Here is an 18,693-nt window from a genome sequence, read left to right as displayed (position 1 = left end):
CTATATTAGATATAATACCTATAGGGAAATTATAGGGAAAAGAGAATTCTAGAAATACTGAAAAAAAAAAAGAAAATATGCTTACAGAGTATTGCTTTGTGAAATAGAAAGTCCTTGTGTATTTTTGTGAGTTTATATTAACTATTTCGAATCCTTAGTATTAAGGTCCATAGTTATTCAGTACACAGCAGCAGGAAGTAAACCAGTAAAGAGCCTCTTAATTTAGTATGAAAATATTCCAAGATAGATATTCAGAGCAATAAATTTTAATAATTTATGTGAATTTTGATAATGGACAACATTGCATTTTAATATGTTATTTCTTTCCTACTTAGATCATCACGAAGTATGTATACGAGCTCCTGGAAAAGGACTGTAATTTGAAAAAAATATCTATTCCAGTAAGTCCAATTTTTAAAAATATTTATAGTTCCAAATAAAATAGTTTTCAATTCAGAAGAAAACTTTTGTTTTAGGTTAACTGTGATAAGTTTAAATGTTAAGATCCTAGTGTTTTGATATTGATAAGGATAATATTAAATTCCTGTCATTATATCTCATCTCATTGTGCACAATAGTTCTTAAAAAGTAATATTCTTCAGTGTAAAGAAAAACTGATTTCCAGTCTTTTTTGAAAATGATGACACAAAGGACTACCCTTTCCTCTACCTTTTCTCATTTCATTGGTATAATTTATTTTTACTTATTTATTTGAAGTAAACCAGTGTTCCTTTTCTTGCATTAGACATTCACCATCGCTTCAATTATTTCTTGATTTTTTAAAAATTATATGTTTTATTTCTGTGTTATTTCCTCTGCACATCCCCAGATTCACTCCTGGTGCTTCCTGTCTCATAACGCTACTCACCTCTTTTTTGGTAGAACACTTTTTTGAAGCTTTGCACATTTTGCCATTTCAGAGTGAAAAAGTTTGACATTTGTTCTGAGTTTCAGCTTCTCAAAAGAACTTTTTTGTTTTTAATGGAAAACATGAAATTTTAAGTGTTTAAATGAAGAAATAGTAACCTTATGTGTGTAATGATGGTAGACTAGATTAGATGATCTTTAAGGTCCCTGACAACTCTCTGATTTTACAATCTGAATGAATCTCCAAGACTTCATGAAAGTAATTTATTTAAGGCACAAAACTTTGAATATTGATAATTTTGTTTACATGAAATTTTGCATGAAATTTTAAAGTTCTTTGGGCAGTGTTATTCTACTATGAATTGGAGGGTTTGAGGATTTTTTAATGCTATCCATCCTCCCAAATTAATTCCATAGGTTGATTTTTTTAAAAAAGAAATCTATTTTATATTTAATTTTCTATAGGCAACCTCAAGTACTAGGTCACATTGTTAATCATTTATTCATTCATTCAACAAATATTTATTTTAGGGTACCAGGTACTGTTCCAAGTGCTAGTGACATAGCAGTGAATAAAATATTCAATATTATTCCACGTGATGACTAGGCCAACCCTTGTTTTTTTGGAAGCTTTCCTTCCTTTTGAATTATGTGAAAACCAAGATTTTAGTATCTTTTTGGGAGTGAATATAAAAGTCTTCTTTTGGATTCAAATCTCTTTTAGTTTTGACTTTAGGTCTAGTGTCTTACTCTATTAAAACTATATATTGAATTTTGTCTTCTGGAAAGTTAAGGTAGAATTTTGTCACTTTGTCCAGTCTTCTTTTCTTGTTAATTCTATTTCTTTAGAAGTTTCTGAAGAATGATATTTAAAGAGCCTTAGGTTAATTCATTGTTACAGCACAATTAATATTGAGTCCTTTAACTCTGTAATACTTCTAGTTCCATGGAACCTTTAAACTCACTTTAATTCCCTAGATTTCTAGAACAAATTACAAGATAATTGGCCATATCTCTCATGTTATGTGATTGACTTTCATTAATTTTCTTTATAGAAAGCCTAAGATTAGATTTAGAAGGACTTCAATTATTTTCCTCTTTTTTAAATTTAGACTATAAAGTTACACAGAGGGAGCTTTACATTATATGAGACCTATAACAACCTTCATGTCCATTTTTGGTTAGTAAAGATTCCCTAATATTATAAACATTAAAGAAACAAAAAAATTTTATTTTAGGAAGTTTATCTCTCCTTAAATTATCATCACATATTTTATCTAGTTGTGAATTTTTCTTCCCTAAGTATTAGTTTTCTCCTGAGTTATCTTAAATCCCAAAGCTAGCAGTGAGAGTGGGGTTTTTTTGTTGTTGTTCAGAGTCTTTTTTTTTTACTACAGGAATACCACCAAACTTTTTTTTTCCTGATGATAAACTAAGTTTTAGTGTTATAGTTGAAATATTTAACAAGGAAAGAAAAACTTTTTTTTTTTTTAAATGACAGCACTTCGTGGAAGTCCATGATTTGACAGATCGTGATCATGTCTCATGTTTACTCTCCACCTCACATAAATAGGTACAAAATATTCTCCATTTTAGTATCTCACACTTGTGTAGAATACTGGATACGTGAATTTAACTTGACTACAGATTTGCATTCAATTTATTCAATCATATTTAAATAAATATCAAAATTAGTGATTTTCATAAGTATCCCAAAGTGAATTGTTAATTGCTAAAAATTGTTTGGTGCAGTCTCACTGACCAATTGGCCTTTGAGGTTGATTTGTCTCTAACATGAGGCGGTACACTGGAATGACCTTTATTTGTATTCCTTAATGAAAGCTCATCTTAGTAAATTACCATTGTTTGAAGATAAATGGCCTTGGAACAACCATTTCAAAACTTAAGTTAATGAAGGAAAAATTATTTTATTCATATAGACATTTTTCTATTTTAAATTAGCACTAACTTTACACAGAGTAAATTATAGCCACCAGCTGCAGAGTCACAGTTCTGCATTATATTGAGATGAATATGTCAATGACCAGCTTAAATACTGTTCTTATTCCTTAATCATTAATACCATTACATTATTCATTTTCATTTTTTTTTCCTTAAATACTCTGATGTTCTGATATTTTCAAAGTCAACATATCTGGATGTTCAAGTAAAACTTTTATTCATTTGTTCATGGCTACCTTAACTTGTAGCTCCTTAAAAAATTCTTGAACAGTGGTATAATATAAAAAAACACATGTTTATCTTCAGAAAATAAGTACTCTTCCAGTTTTAAAGTGATTACTGTGGAATTTAAAGTGCCAACATTCCATTGCTTAAAAAATTGACTCAGGTGCTTGGTAACAGGGGACTTAGTATGATGGAAAAAAGAAACAGTGATCAGCACCTGCTGGAAAGTCCATAGCTAGGGGTTTTTTCATGAAGATAAACAGATGTCCATTTCCATACATTCCAGAATCCATTAAGGCCTCACTGACTTTAAGAGGCTCTTTTATTTGTGCATATTTAGACATACTTTTTGGTAAATGAATGACTGGAAACCTCTGTAGCCTCTTTTTTATTTTTCACTGACAGCTTTGCTTTTTAATTTTTTCTTCTGTTCTTATTACCATTTTCTTTTTTTAAGCCATCTTAACTGAATGATTCCTCTGCTTTCATATAATGTTCCTAGGTAAAAGGGAGTTTTTCTTCTCAGAATCGGTTTTCGTCTGTCTCCCATCCACTTTTCTTCCTCTATGACTTCAGTCATATCCATTGTCATCATAGTAATTTGTTTATTCTAGACGTCACATGCAAGTGAAGCTAATGCGGTAGTGTTATACTTCATACTTCTCTTACTGCATATTTAATTACTACTAATAAAGATACAGATATGCCATTTTAATTCTAAGCATTGTGTGGTTCTTTTAAAATTCTTTGTAGTCATGCATTCATTTAATCTTCCATTTGTGCTTTCTGAACCAGGCAAGTATTGTAAGCAGTTAAGAGGACGCATTATTTAGTTAAATGCCTTTTATCTAAAGGAATTCACTAGTGATGCTTGATAAGATTCTTTATTCCAAAAGTTCATTCATTCTTATATAAATGAGTGCCTACAATGTGCCAGCCTTTCTTCTAGGCATTGGGAATGTAGCTGGAGACAAACAAAGGTCTATGCCTTCCTGGACTTACATTCTAGTGGAGGGAGCAGATGGTAAATAATAGAATATTATTAAAAGCATATTAGATTGTGTTATGTGCTATGGAGGAAAATAAAACAGAGAACGGGACTAGGGAATTTTTGGGGAAGTGTTTAAATGGGGTGGTCAGAGAAGGCTTCACTGAGAAGGTGGTATTTTTTTCTTAAGCCCTGTGGCCGTGCTCTTCTTACTGAAATAATTACCTTTTGTGCTCTGTTTACACAACTGGCTAAGCATCTATTACTGACACCAATCTGATTGTTTTAGAAATAGAGAAATTTAATTTTTTTTTTTTGTCCCAGGAGTAGTGACTGGGAACATTTGGAATCCAAGGCATTTTTTGGTATTGAGGTTTTTTCTTTCTTATTTTGGTAATTTTATGAATCTATATTGTTGATGAAGTGAAGTGCTATTGCATTACCCAGCATGTGGATTGACTTTCTCTATTTGAGGAGGTGTTTATTACCAGCTGTCAAGATTTTAACTTCTGGCTCTGACCTGGTTGCACAAAGGCTGCCATTCCTAGTTACTTGCCACTGCTGATGTGGAATACCACTCAGTGCATGCCATGGCATATGAAATAAGAGGTTGGGAAGTTATCCCTTTCTAAAAAGTCTTTTGAATCTTTCAAATCTAAATCATACATCATCTAGTTTAAACCTAACTATTAAGTGTAATCAAAATGACTAAGAATATCCACTTTTCATACCATAAATAACTAGTACATAAAATAAGGTTATCAAAGTATACAAATAATATTCCTTCATAAAATAATTGTTATATAATCCTGTGTTCATACTCTGAATGAAATTTCAAGGTCCATTTACACAGAACAGTTGGTGTTTGAATTTTTAAATAGTTCCCTCTCCTACTGTTGTTAAAAGCTTAGTAGTTTTCCTTGCTAATATATGGTTTTCCAATATGTGTATTCTCCAGCTGGGTTCTTCTGTTTTTTATTTTAGGTGCAGCATATTTCTATTATAACTTATAGGCTTAATAGCTGTGTGACCTTGGGAGAGTTATTTAAACTCTCTAGGCCTCAACTTCTTCATCTATAAATGAATATAATAATAGTGCGACCTTAATAGAAATAATATTTTTAAAACATTTAGCATAGTATCTAGATCATAGGAAGTACTTAGTTATTCTTATTTATAATGATAATATAATACTAAATATACAATAATAAAGGAGAAATTCATATTTCCAGTATTCTTTTTTCATATTTTTATGTTTAAATTACTATCATGTCTTTTTTTGCTCCTCTACCTTATATATAATTATCAATCTCTAATGAAAATTTTATTTTAAAGTTTTTTTACTTCTATAATTCTGTAATAGTCATTCTATAATTTATAGTAACCATTAGTTGTTTTCTCATTTGTGTCTATACCTGATCAGAAAACATTTATTTATTATTTAATTTTTTTTAATTACAGGTAGATGCCACTGAGAGTGAACCAAAGAGTTTTATCTTTATGAGTGAGGATGCTTTGACAAATCCACAGAAACTGATGGTTTTAATTCATGGTAGTGGTGTTGTGAGGGCAGGTCAGTGGGCTAGAAGGCTTATTATAAATGAAGATCTGGACAGTGGCACACAGATACCTTTTATTAAGAGAGCTATGGATGTAAGTGCAATTTCCTTTATTTTATTTTTTTTGGCATTTTATAGCTCTGTTTTAGTATGTGTTATAAATTATTTTATCATGTCTTTTAAAAAGTCTTTCCTAAACATAGTCTTATCTTTAAATTGTTATTATTTATTTTATTTGTAGTGAAAGATTATTCTGTATTATTTTGCCTTTACAACAAAAGCAAAAAGGCATCTTAAGTATACAAAGATTTAGATAAAATCTTTGAAATGAGTATTTTCAGTTCTAAATTTTTTCGTTTCTTATTACATGAAATATCACTTAAATTATCAAATACTTATCAATATTATTGAAAATACTTCTGAAAAAAATCATGACTGCTTTTGTAAATCTTTGCCTACCTGATTCAGTGAAGTTAGAAACTAAAGGAAATCTGCTACCTTTAAATTAATATCTTATTCTTAAAAAAAAAAGAGTTGGAATAACTCCGTGTTTTTTTGTCATTAAAATATAAAAACAAAAAACAACTCTTTAGAGCCCACAAATGCTTTAAGAATAAGACAAAGACATACAAAATGGTAAATTGCAGTGTTTACTGAATTACTTTATTCTTACTTGAATTCATACTTTTTAGAAATTGGTGTTTTAAAATTGTGTTCAAGGTTTTCTTTCCTGTAGTGGTGAAATTTCTTTTTCTGACCTAGCTTTGTTACATCTTAATATTTGGCGACTTGTTTTACTGTCTCATTCTTAAGTTCTGCAATGAATAGTTACATTTTGCAAAGCTGGTTTTCTTTCACATATAAGCAGAGATTTTCTTCAGAAAAAAAAAGGTAAAATGACAGCTTTACTTATAAAAGGTTAATATAATAACAGAAAGTTATCGTGTATGCTTTATAAGAGCTACATTATTACATTTTTGTAATTAAAAGTGGAAAGAAATTATTTGATACACTTATGATTGCAAAGGTCAAATATATGTTTCCTACTTTGTTAACTCTGAAATGATAAGATTAAAGCTCAGCCCAGCTCCTAAAGAATATTTTGTTAATAGATTTTGAGGCCCTTAAAATGCTGCAAGTAGAATTTCATAGGTGAATTGTGTATTTTTTTTTTCAGTCTTCATGGATGTGCAAAGAACACAAAGACATTACTTTTGATTGGTTGCAAACTTCGACAGTGTGTTTTTTGGTAGAATTTAAGTAACTAAAATAAATTTAGTTTATTTTGAAGTAACTCACGTAATGTTATTTAAACTGTTTCATATTTCAGGTTATGAATAGTGAAATGAACTTACTCTCTGGCACATTAGTTTGTGGTTAGAACAGATGTTGTTGATGTATTTTAAGAACTTCACATGTGAAATGTGATCACAATTTGGTGAATATTTGAACATACAATTTAGTAAAGAAAATCAGATGTTTGTACAAACACGTGCTTGGTGAAATACTTTATGTAAATTATATTGTCTGTGCTACTAGATCAACTAAGCCTTTCCCATTCTAGAATATTTTATTGTTGTATAGGGTTTTTTGAAGTGAAACAGTATAGGGGAAGCCATCCCAAATACCTTTGAACAGACTATCTGTTGAGATCCTAAACAAGAGGGAGGAGGTTTATCAGTAACATTAGAATAGTCAGTCATTTTGTTCTTTTAAGTAGGAATAGTGTTTGGGGGATACCAGCATTTCATTGCCTTGCCGTTTTTGTGCTTTTCTCAATCAGAGCAGCTCAGGGTTCCTTGAAATAAAGCAGCTGATTTCTAAGTTCTTTAGTATTTAGTGTATGTTGTGTACTTTGAAAAGTTTAGTTTATATACTTTATTCTCGATTTTATGAACTTTATTCTGGTAACTTTCTACATGGTGAACATTTAAAAATGGATATCTCTTTTGAATTCAGATAAAGTGATTTTATTACTTTGGCTTTACTTTTTCATGGTGTTTCTCTGGTAATTCTTCAAGGGCTGCTCTGTGTTTGTGTGTGGCTGGAGGGTGCGGAGACAGGTGGGGGAAAGGATGGTATTTTAGGAAGCAGGAAGAGGAAGACTAATAGGGAAAAAGAAGCTGTCTCATTCTTTTTAATCAGATTACTCCTACGTGTTTTCATCTTCTGGACTTTTTTCTAAAATTGTATTTAAAGAAATGTTTCCGTAGTTTACAAAGGACTGGGAGCCACCACTCTGTTTTCCGTGGTCTGTCAATTTTCATATCACAACTGAAGTAAATGCTGATATTTTTCAGGCCAGACAAGATTATCTCTACTCAGTGTTGTTAATAATATTTATGCTATATCCCTTGCAGATTTTTAGGATAAGATTAAAGGTCCTAAAATAGGAGTCATATCATGGTAAGGTTAAAACTTTTTTCCAACGCTAGAACCCTGCTTCAACTGGAGGTTTTGTAAAAAAAAAAAAAAAAAAAAAAATTGCGTTTGAATCTGTGGAGCCATTTGGGTTGAAGCTGAAGTGAAGAGTGGAACCGCCCTCACAACAGCCCCCGAGGTTTCTTCCCTGACCCTGGGGCTCCACAGGTGACAGTTTAAAAACTACAGATGCTCTAATCCTTGCGGTTTAGATACTTAAGAACCTTATTATTAAAAATGTATTAAGATTTCTTGTTGGAGAAATAGTACATATCAGATAAATGCCCACAGTGCTTCTCAGGCGGCCATAGCTAATATTTTCAGTGCTTAACAATCTTAATTGCATAATATATTAATTGGAGTAAGAAACAGTATATCATATAGCCAAGTACCAATTACTCAGTGTCTGATTGTGCAGTTTGAGATTTTCTCATACTTATTTCTTCTTTGATCTTTTCAGGCATTTTAGTTGATCTCTATAAAAAGGGCAAGGAAAATAGGTGACAGTTCATTTCATTACTAGTTGCAGGGGTGGTACAGGCGTACAAAATTTAAGGGGTCAGTCACTCTCATGACGTGCAGTCCTCGTAGGACCCGACAGTGAGTGCCTCCTTAAGTTTTGCACCGTAGACACATCACCGATCTCTCCCTATCCAGGCTTTGACTGACTGAAATGTATATACTGTCAAAAAGTTTTATGGGGAGCAGTTTGGAAGCCCCTGGTCCATAAAGTCAGATTTTTACCGTGCATCAGAATCACGTGGAGGGCTTCTTGAAACAGATTGCCCTGTTCAGATCCCAGGTTTTAATTCAGAAGGTCTGGTTGGGGCCTGAGAATTTACATATCTGAGAATATCTCAGGTGATGCCAATGCTGCTAATTGGGCACCACACTAGAACCACTGGCATAGGTAATACTTTTTGGATTGGTTGAGAATTTATATATACTTTTCAGGCTTTAGGTGTAATGCATAAGGTGGAACTTGATGGCAATTATATTTAGTATGACAGAGGATGAGAAGTTCTAGAAAATGTTTTATAATAAAATCAATGAAGTAAAAGTTTAAATTATAAAGAGTACTCTCAAAGTACAAGTGATTCATATCCAACATGACTTAAAATTTTTTAATTTTAATAATTTTATGAGAAGTCCGATAACTTCACTAAGCCTACATTGTTTTCTAATTCCTCATAGCTGGATTATTCAGAAGAGTCTACTATTTCCATAATTACTTACTTTGCATATAATTTTCATACTGTTATATCTAAGTTTTTAAAATTAATGCCATTTTTATCAATGTAATTTATACAATTTGGGTTCTATAACATGGTGGACTGAGTTAATTAACAGGCACTTGTCCCTCCCACTAAACACCCATAAAAATAATGGAATAAAACATAGCAACAACAAAAATATTAAAGACCTAGTTATGTTCAAAAGATAGAAAAAGAATCTTTAAATGCCTGACTACAAGAAAGAACTTAAAACCCCAGTGGTAAATCCCTGGAGGGTGTGGCAGCCCAAAGGTGATATCTGATGAGATATAAGACCTAGGCCCCAAGGGGTCCACAGTACAGCTTTGAGCCTAAGAGGCAGGATCTAAAACTAAGACCCTTGTATATAGCTCAGGCCCTGGAAGCTTCTGCCTTTTTAGTTTTTAGAGGTGTAAAAGTCAGTTTGCCAGAAGTGCCAGGTGGGGTAAATAAACAGCCTCCCCTGAGATATAGAAGCCACAGATCCTAACCCAAAGGTGGATTTAGATTTGCAGTTTGAATTTAGACAACTTATTTAGTGTGGGAATCTCAAGCAGTGTAAATTCATGTAAAACTGGATTTTGGACTGATGAAACTTCTGGGTTACCAAGTGGAAACAAATATAAAAGTGCCAACAGCAACACTTTACAACGCAGGGTAAATCCCTAATGAAGAAGAATTTGTAGTCAGAAACTAAAAATTATATGCGGAAATGATTCATTACAAAGAAAAGTCAAGTCAAGCAAAACTATCAGGCATAGTTGAAGAGAGTTAGTAAATTAAAAGTTGGAATTGGGGAATACAGTATATAGAATATAGCAGAGAAAACCTGAGAAAAAAATTATGATAGATAAAAAGTCATGGAGAATAGAATAAGATCTAATAATCCTCTAATAGATATTTCAGAAAAGCAATAGAAAAGAATGGGAGAAAAAGCAATATATTAGTGGTAGAGTGTTTATGAGAATAAAGACACAAATCTTTGTAGAAGAAGCATGGCATATCTTGAGCAAGACAGATAAATCTGCACTTAAAACTTATTAAAATAAAACTGTAGAACATCAGAGGATACAAGCATATAATCTTAAAAATCAAGTAAGAACAAGTGACATATATCAAAATAAAGGTTATCCTTTCCTAATCCTTCCTCACCTGTTAGTTCTGTTCCCTAGATGTAATAACTCTCAATACTTTTTGGTTTTAATTATATTCTCTATATCAATATTTTTAAATTATAGTGCTGTCTCTTGATTTACCAGTCACTTTCTGTTATGGCAGATAAGAATCTCTTTCCCATTCCCACAGTTTTTGGATTAATTCAGCAATCAAGCTTTACAGTATTACTACTACTTTAGTATTGCTTATGGCTGAGCCAAGTAGATACTGTGGTTGCTATTCATTTCTGCTACAAGTTTATTTTCATAAAATTAATAATTTCCTAACTGTTTTCTGTTTTCTTTGTAATAGTTGTTAATTCTGATTGGCCTCTCTAATTTTTTACATGGTTAAATTTATCAGATAATCTTATGGTTTCATGTTCTTCTGGAGAGCTCTCTTTTGGAACTCTGTGGACTTCTGTCCCAATCTTGACTGGTCACTTTCTAAGCCTGCCTCCCTGTCTCTCTTCCTGGGACTCCACTTAGATTCTCTCTGGTGTTTGACCTCCTGTTTCCTGGATCTAATGACCGTAGCTTTTTGGATATATGCTCTCATTTTGTTGGAATCATCAAAGAGGGAATATGAGATCAATTTTTGAAACCTAGTATTTATGAAAAATACCTTTATTTTACTTGCTCACTTTATTTTCATAATTCATCTAGGCATAGAATTCCAATCTGAATATCATTTTCATTCTGAATTTGAAGGTTTTGTTTCATTGTTGTTTTACTTGCAGTGTTTTAATTGAAAAGTCCAGTACCATTCTGATCTTGAATCCTTTTGTTTCCCTCCACGGAAGCTTCTTTTCCTTCTCCCTGGTTTTAAGAAATTGAATCATACTGCTTTTGAGAAGGTTTCTTGGTGTGGGTTTTTTTGATTCATTGTGTTGGGGACGTGGTGATTCCTTTCAGTCTGTACTGTACATTCATGATTCTCAATTCTGAGAACATTTTTTTGTGTTGTTTCTTGATAATTTTAATCTTCTCTTTTTCTGGAATTTTCATTTGGTTTTGGAGTTCTGGACTGAGCCTCTAATTGTCTTATCTAATTGACTATACTTTCTCTCTTATTTTCCATCTATTTTTGCTCTAGTTTCTGGGAGGTTACCTACTTTCTCTTTTAGCCCTGTAGAATTTTTAAAGTTCTTTCATCATATTTTGTTATGGAGCTCTCTTTTTATTCATTTTGCAGACTTCTGCACAATACACCTGATTTGAGCTCTGTGCCTCTCTCTTCCCCTTCCCTGATCTGATGTCCTTCTAGTCCTTCTCTGGATAAATTTCTCTAATGGAAAAACCACTGATCTCTGACAGGGTTGGCTGCACAATGTGAGATTTTGGCCCGTGTTTTGGTTTTTTGGTTTGTTTGGCTTTGGGGGATGGGTAACTGCATCTTATGTGAACTTACAACTACTGCCTCTGTTTTTAGACTCAAGGCCTACCTCTACTTTCCAAGATAACTGGCACCCCGAATTTTGAGTTTCTCTGAAATTCTGTGGGTGGGTTGGCTTGCTTCTAGTTATTATTTATCTCCAGAGGTTTAAGTTAGAATTTCCTCTGTAATACCAAACAAATTCCATCAGCTTACGGTCTTCCCATTAGTTTTGTCCTGATGGGTTAATACCGCCCCTATTTTAAAATATATTTTTATTTAATTTTTAAATGGCAATATATTCACATGGTTCAAGAATCAAATAATATATAAAAGTGTACAGTGAAAAGTAAACCATCCATATTTTTTAAAACTAATATTTTAGTGTGATTTGTGGAAGGAGTAGAGATAATTTAAAGAATTCAGTATAGCATTTTAATTACGTTTTTTATGTGGTTATTCCAATGATAGGTAGTCACTTTACAACACATATCTTTTTTTTTTTTTTTAATTTTTGGCTGCATTGGGTCTTTGTTGCTGTTCGTGGGCTTTCTCTGGTTGCGGCGAGCGGGGGCTACTCTTCGTTGCGGTGCACGTGCTTCTCATTGCGGTGGCTTCTCTTGTTTTGGAGCACGGACTCTAGGTTCGCAGGCTTCAGTAGTTGTGGCACGAGGGCTCAGTAGTTGTGGTCTGCGGGCTCTAGAGAGCAGGCTTAGTAGTTGTGATACACGGGCTTAGTTGCTCCGCGGCATGTGGGATCTTCCCGGACCAGGGCTCGAACCTGTGTCCCCTGCATTGGCAGGCGGATTCTCAACCTCTGCACCACCAGGGAAGTCTGCAACTCATATCTTTTTAAAACAAATAACATTAAAGTAATTTTCTATATAACAAAATGCTTTGTAAACCTCAGGAGATGACGCCCTTATTTAGCAATATTCGTCAAAGTAGAATATTTTAGGATTTTCTTTTGGAAATCGCTAAGATTATAAGATGACTAAATTGAAGACTACATAAACTGTTGCATTCATGTTACATATGAATCACATACTTTGAAAGCTGATTTAGAGCTTTTTAGTTTTTAAATCATTTGCTTCCCTTTTAATAAGCAGTAACTTAGCTTTTCTATTCTGGCTGTTGACTTTTTGATTTCTCATTTCTTACTCTATTTTGGGTCCCCTCCCCCCATTTTGACAAACGCATTTGTTAAGCTGATTGATTACAGTTTTAGGATTTATTTCCACAGATGTATATGGAGCCATTATAGATGGTTATCTAAAATAGGATATGATTTTTCCCAGTAATTTGAGTAATAAATTTTTGGTAACACCTCCTAACTACTGCCTTCAGTTCCTAGTCTTCCAACTAAGTACTGCAAGATCTTGCTATTTTTTTAAAAATTTATTTGTTTTATTTATTTATTTTTGTCTCTGTTGCATCTTCATTGCTGTGCGCGGGCTTTCTCTAGTTGCAGCGAGGGGGGCTACTCTTTGTTGAGGTGTGCAGGCTTCTTATTGCGGTGACTTATCTTGTTGCGGAGCACAGGCTCTAGGCGCGTGGGCTTCAGTAGATATGGCTTGCGGGCTCTAGAGCACAGGCTCAGTAGTTACGGTGCACGGGCTTAGTTGCTCTGCGGCATGTGGGATCTTCCCGGGCCAGGTCTCGAACCCATGTCCCCTGCATTGGCAGGCAGATTCTTAACCACTGCACCAGCAGGGAAGCCCCGATCTTGCTATTTTAACATAAGTATTTGACAAAGTTGGTGACACGGAAATTTTAAGAGGATTCTCGTGGGCATTGACGGTTAGTAGATAGTAGTCAGAAGTCCTGTATCAATATAGGACATAGCTTTTATTTTTAACAGTAGCAGTACCATGTAGCAGCTTATAAGTAGAATATAGTTTGGCAGGGGATGCATGTTTAAGTTCTCAGAGACCTCAAAAACATGATAATTGCTTGGACCTTTTAGATATACTTTTGTTGAAATGATTCATAGACTTTTGTGCTTCTTTAAAATAGTCATTCAGAGTATTTGGAATTAAAGAAATGGTTATTAAAACAAGGTGCCAGTTTTCAACATATAAGATTGGCAAATAAATTGGTAATAAATTATATGATAACACCAAGTTTAGATATTGGTGGGAATGTAAATTGAAGCAATAAGATGGCAGTTTGGGTTATATCTCCCCAAATTAAATATGTGTGTTAATGTGTGACCCTAAATTCCATTTGTAGGAAATTACACTAGAGCAGTAAACAAAGTATACAAAGTATATGTACATGGATGCTCATCACAGCAGTCTGTAATAACATGAAAACTTCTAACTACCTAAATATCCACCAATTGCGGACTATTTATTAAATGATGGTATATTCTTATCATGGAAGACTATGTAGTTATTAAGAAGAATGAGTTACATGTGTGTATATGTGTTCATTTGTATGAAATGATGTCTAAGAGTTTTCCACTGAAAACATAGGAATGAGACTATTTGTTAAAATGTACACTTACACGTATATACATACACCTACATGCATACATGGATGTACATTGATGTTCCTGGAAGTCTATGCAAGAAACCATGAGGTTTCTTCTTTTATCGTTCATTTTCAATTTTCCTATTCAATTCTTTTTTTTTTTTTACCTTGAGCCGTTATTACTTTTATAATTTTAAAAAGATATTATTTTATTATTAAAATTTTTTAAAGAAAATATTCACGAAATATACTATTATAGTTATTCATTTAACCATTTCTAAAAGAGTTTAAATGTTTGATTATAAAACTACAAGAAACTTTAAATAATTATTGATTTTTTTCCCCTTAAAGGCTGGCTGAATTTAGATCACTATAACTTACATTTCAAACCTTTTAAAAGTAAATGCTATTTTTTTTCTATTTGAAATATGGACTACTAAACTATAGGTTGAAACCAAGAACACTAATTCCAAATTTTAAAAGTAAACTTTGAGAGAAACATAAATGAATCAAAGAAAATATAAGCTCTTACATTATAGTCTTCATAAAAGATTGCTCAAGTCAAGAATTCTGGAAAAGGTTAACAGCTTAGCACATTACTGAACTGACAAGGTATATGAGGCCACCACACCAGCCCCCATGCCAGCAAAAGAAAACAATGAAATGACAGCTCTAGTGTTTGGAGAGCGGTTGTTAACGACAGCTTATTCCTTCATGATTTCAACTCTTGACAGAAGACAGGTCTGCTCGTTGCATCATGGCAGATATATCATTACCTTCTGGCCCTGTCATGAGCGAATTGGGGGGGAAGAAAACGACGTTCGGTTTTGAAAATCCAATTACCTTCTTGAATTTTGGTCACTGTTTCTGAGATAGATGTGAATAAGCCATGCTGTGATGATAGCTCTTTGAACTAGATTGTTCTCTTGTACTGAACTAATTAACTAATTAAGCATATACTTAAGCTTTTTCTATAGTCAAGTGGAAAGCTAGCTATGACAGCATAGAGCACCTTGATATTCTGACATCATCCCAAGAAAGATATTGCAAGGCCTCTCATGTCTTATTTCTGGTCCTCTACTCTGTGTTTATTCCTGACTTCAAATAACTTTTAAAGTAGACCTAGGCCTTTTCATTAAGTGCAAGAGAAAAAATACTGGATTTTATAACAATTAGGTACATTTTTACATGAAAAAATATTGTTTATAATCAGAATTTGGTTATAAAATGGTCTGTTTCTCAATTACATGCATATTTGAATTCTACTGTCTTTTTTCTTGGCTACCTAAGAAGTGACTCTGGGGACTTAGAAAGAGAAAGAGAGGGTGTGGTTTTGACAGTATGCTAAAAGCCTTGGGGTTTATGTATGATAAGAATTTCAGTGGAGGCTGAGATGAGTTTAAATGCACAGAAGGCAAACATAAAAATCTTGTTTAATTTCTGTCATGTTGTTCCCTTTTGAGTCACTCTGATGTCTTTTTCAAATCTGCTTTACTCTTGAGCTTTGTGCTACTATATCCATGATCTGTTATTTCCGCCCCCCTTCTATTTCATTTTAACTGCTGATCCCTTTTCTGTGGTTCTTCCTTTAATATCAGCTGAAGCAGTTTGAATTGCTGAATCAAAGCTGTTTTGGGAGTGAGAGAGTGTGTAAGATTGTGCAGGGTGAGATTCTCTGGGGTAGAAGGTAACACCTCCTGCAGTTATAATCAATGCTCTGGACACTTTCAAAGACTGGTGAAGCCATGACTTGCTCCAGGGTTAAACTTTTAAAATAACTTCCCTAGAGAAAAATGTCATCAATAAAATGGACTAATTAGTTGACAATTCTTGAGTACCCTAGGTTTAACAAGAAAAGATTAAAGAGAGGTCAGCTTTGCGTTTCTCACCGTACTTTTGGTTTCTTTTGGTTTTTAGCCTTTATACTTTTGTTTATTTTGAACATCATTTAAAAAAATTACTTCCAGTATTTATCAGTTTGTCCCCTAAGTTATTTTATTTTGAGAACTAAAATGGAAAATGTCATCCTTTAGTAGTAGGAAATAGTCTAAACTTTTACTTGAAATAATCGAGGCAGGAAATTATAAAAGGTAGGTAATTTGTGAAAGTATAGTTTGTACTTTTAGTCTAAGTCACCAAGCTTTAAACTGAATGTACTATATTTAAATAATCACTAAAGTATTTTAAAGAAAATAATGTTAAGTGAATTTAAGGGTAAAAAATTATTAGTTTCCAGGGGACTAGTTCAGTAGCATTTCATGTGTGATGTTATTTGTTGGTGATTTTTTTTCAACTGTTTACATGATGTAAATAAAAGGCATATTTAAAAATATTAATTCCTAGATAAATTACCTATTCAATATGATATTAGAAATTCTAACTAATGCCTAATTGAGTTAAAGATTTAATGTGGAAAGACACCTCTATTAACTACCTACTTTTTATTTGTAATATAACTTCCTAAACTAAGCTGGATTTCAATAGTAATTCTGAATAGTAATAAGCTAGTATTTTAACTCTTTTTTTTTTTTTTAAAGCATAGGGTATATAGTTTTTTGTTTTCCTGGACATAAAATAAATCACTACTTAAAAATTGCAGTTGTAAGAATTAGGTGGAGTATCTTTGCATGCTTTGTATATTTAGAATCATGTACTTCTATATTTTAAGATAAACTTTTATCAGTTTACTCCAAATGTAAATATAATCAGTAACTCCATACTGTCAAGTATGCAATCAGATGTAACAATCTTAGGACCTATGTTGTTGCTTTGTGTTTATAATCCTTATTGAAAAGGAGATTGTACCTTGTTTATGAAATGGATATACAAGGATGAGTATACCTCATGAAGCTTGAAGGCTATGGAAGAAGGCTTGAATTAGTAGTAATAAAAAATTAAAAGCACCAATAATATTGTGTTTGTAAAAAGTAATAAAAAACACAGGTAGTATTGTGTTAATAAAAAGCACCCAAAAATTAAAAGCACCAATAGTATTGTGTTAGGTATACATTCTGCAATTAAAAAAAACCCAAAAAACTGATATATGGGAGTGGGAGTTCCCTGGTGGCCTAGTGGTTAGGATTCCGGGCTTTCACTGCCCTGGCCTGGGTTCAATCCCTGGTCGGAGAACTGAGATCCCGCAAGCTGCACAGCGTGGCTAAAAAACAAAAGAAAACAAAACAAAAAACTGATACAGTTTCAGGGTCATGCACATTTGATTTTTATACGATCATAAGATTTAAGCCAATTTAGGTTATGAATGCCATATAGAAATGATATAGCATAGCAAACTATTTTTTTAACATCTTTATTGGAGTATAATTGCTTTACAATGGTGTGTTAGTTTCTGCTGTATCACAAGTGAATCAGCTATACGTCTACATATATCCCCGTATCCCCTACCTCTTGCTTCTCAAACTACTATTTTTTGTTACCTAGAGTTTAAACTATAATGAACATACAATGCCATTAAATTAAATTCTGAATGAAAATGAGTTATTTCACAATTTATTATTTTATTAATTAAAACTACAGAATGAAATATTCTGTTAATCACTGGAGAAAATTAATGTTTGTTTGAAGCTCTCCTTTGACCTTTTATTTGTGCAGTAATACAGTGATAATCTTAAGTCATGTAAGAGTGTGTCCAAAAGAAAGTAATTTAAAAAGTTAGGGGAAATACTGTTAAGTAAGCAATTCAGCTTTGCTGTTACTTTTGATAGTGAAGACAATTGCTTTTGTTATTATTTTCAGTTTTCTCATATTTAATAGTGTGACTGAAGCTTTTAAAATAATTCTATTAAGTTGTTATCTTTAAGCCTATTTAAAACAATTCTATTAAGTTATCTTTATGATTACATAGAGAATGGAAATCTAGTTAAAAATAAAGGATAAAGTTTAAGATATGAAGCTACATACGTATGCATTTATGTATTTCGTTATGGTACAGCTTGAACATAGGTTGTTAAATAATAACTTACTTTAATAAGGATCAATTTATTTCTTTATTATTAAAAATAGGTATGTTTTAAAACATACTCATGATTACATCATATATACAAACACACATGCCTTCATACATACAAATATCTGTGTATGTTGAAATTCCAAATTGCTGTGTTGATTTTTTGAAAAAAAATAAACCATTATTTGAAAGACTTGTCAGTTCTGTTGGGAAATGAGTACTTGCTTATTCATACCATGAGCTGCATATTTGAATAAAATTACCTTTTCTTACAATGAATTGGTCTTCAAAATATTTTTAAAAACATTTATCTGGAAAAACAAATGCCAACAATATTTTAAAATTTTCTTAAGGAAAGTTTAATGTACTTCTTAGTTTGCATTTTCTGATAGTAAGAAAATGTCTTTTCATTGAGCTTTTCTTGTACATTTACTTAGTATTATAATGGTT

General features: G+C 32.5%; 1 protein-coding gene across 4 annotated transcripts in view; it reads left to right on the top strand.

Moving 5' to 3' along the window:
- The window catches only part of FAM172A (family with sequence similarity 172 member A), a 428,330-nt gene that overhangs the window by 104,850 nt on the left and 304,787 nt on the right, over positions 1-18,693 (top strand). For 3 of the 4 annotated variants that reach the window (XM_007197433.2, XM_007197438.3, XM_007197434.2), the window contains 2 exons: positions 336-401; positions 5,504-5,695. In XM_007197433.2, coding sequence (XP_007197495.1) covers positions 336-401; positions 5,504-5,695 — 258 coding nt within the window. The remainder of the gene's footprint in view (positions 1-335; positions 402-5,503; positions 5,696-18,693) is intronic. The other variant, XM_007197435.2, reaches the window with a different exon arrangement.

The sequence above is a fragment of the Balaenoptera acutorostrata genome, chromosome 2 (assembly GCF_949987535.1).
Source record: "Balaenoptera acutorostrata chromosome 2, mBalAcu1.1, whole genome shotgun sequence".
Taxonomy (NCBI): domain Eukaryota; kingdom Metazoa; phylum Chordata; class Mammalia; order Artiodactyla; family Balaenopteridae; genus Balaenoptera; species Balaenoptera acutorostrata.
This window is presented reverse-complemented; position numbering and strand designations above follow the sequence as displayed.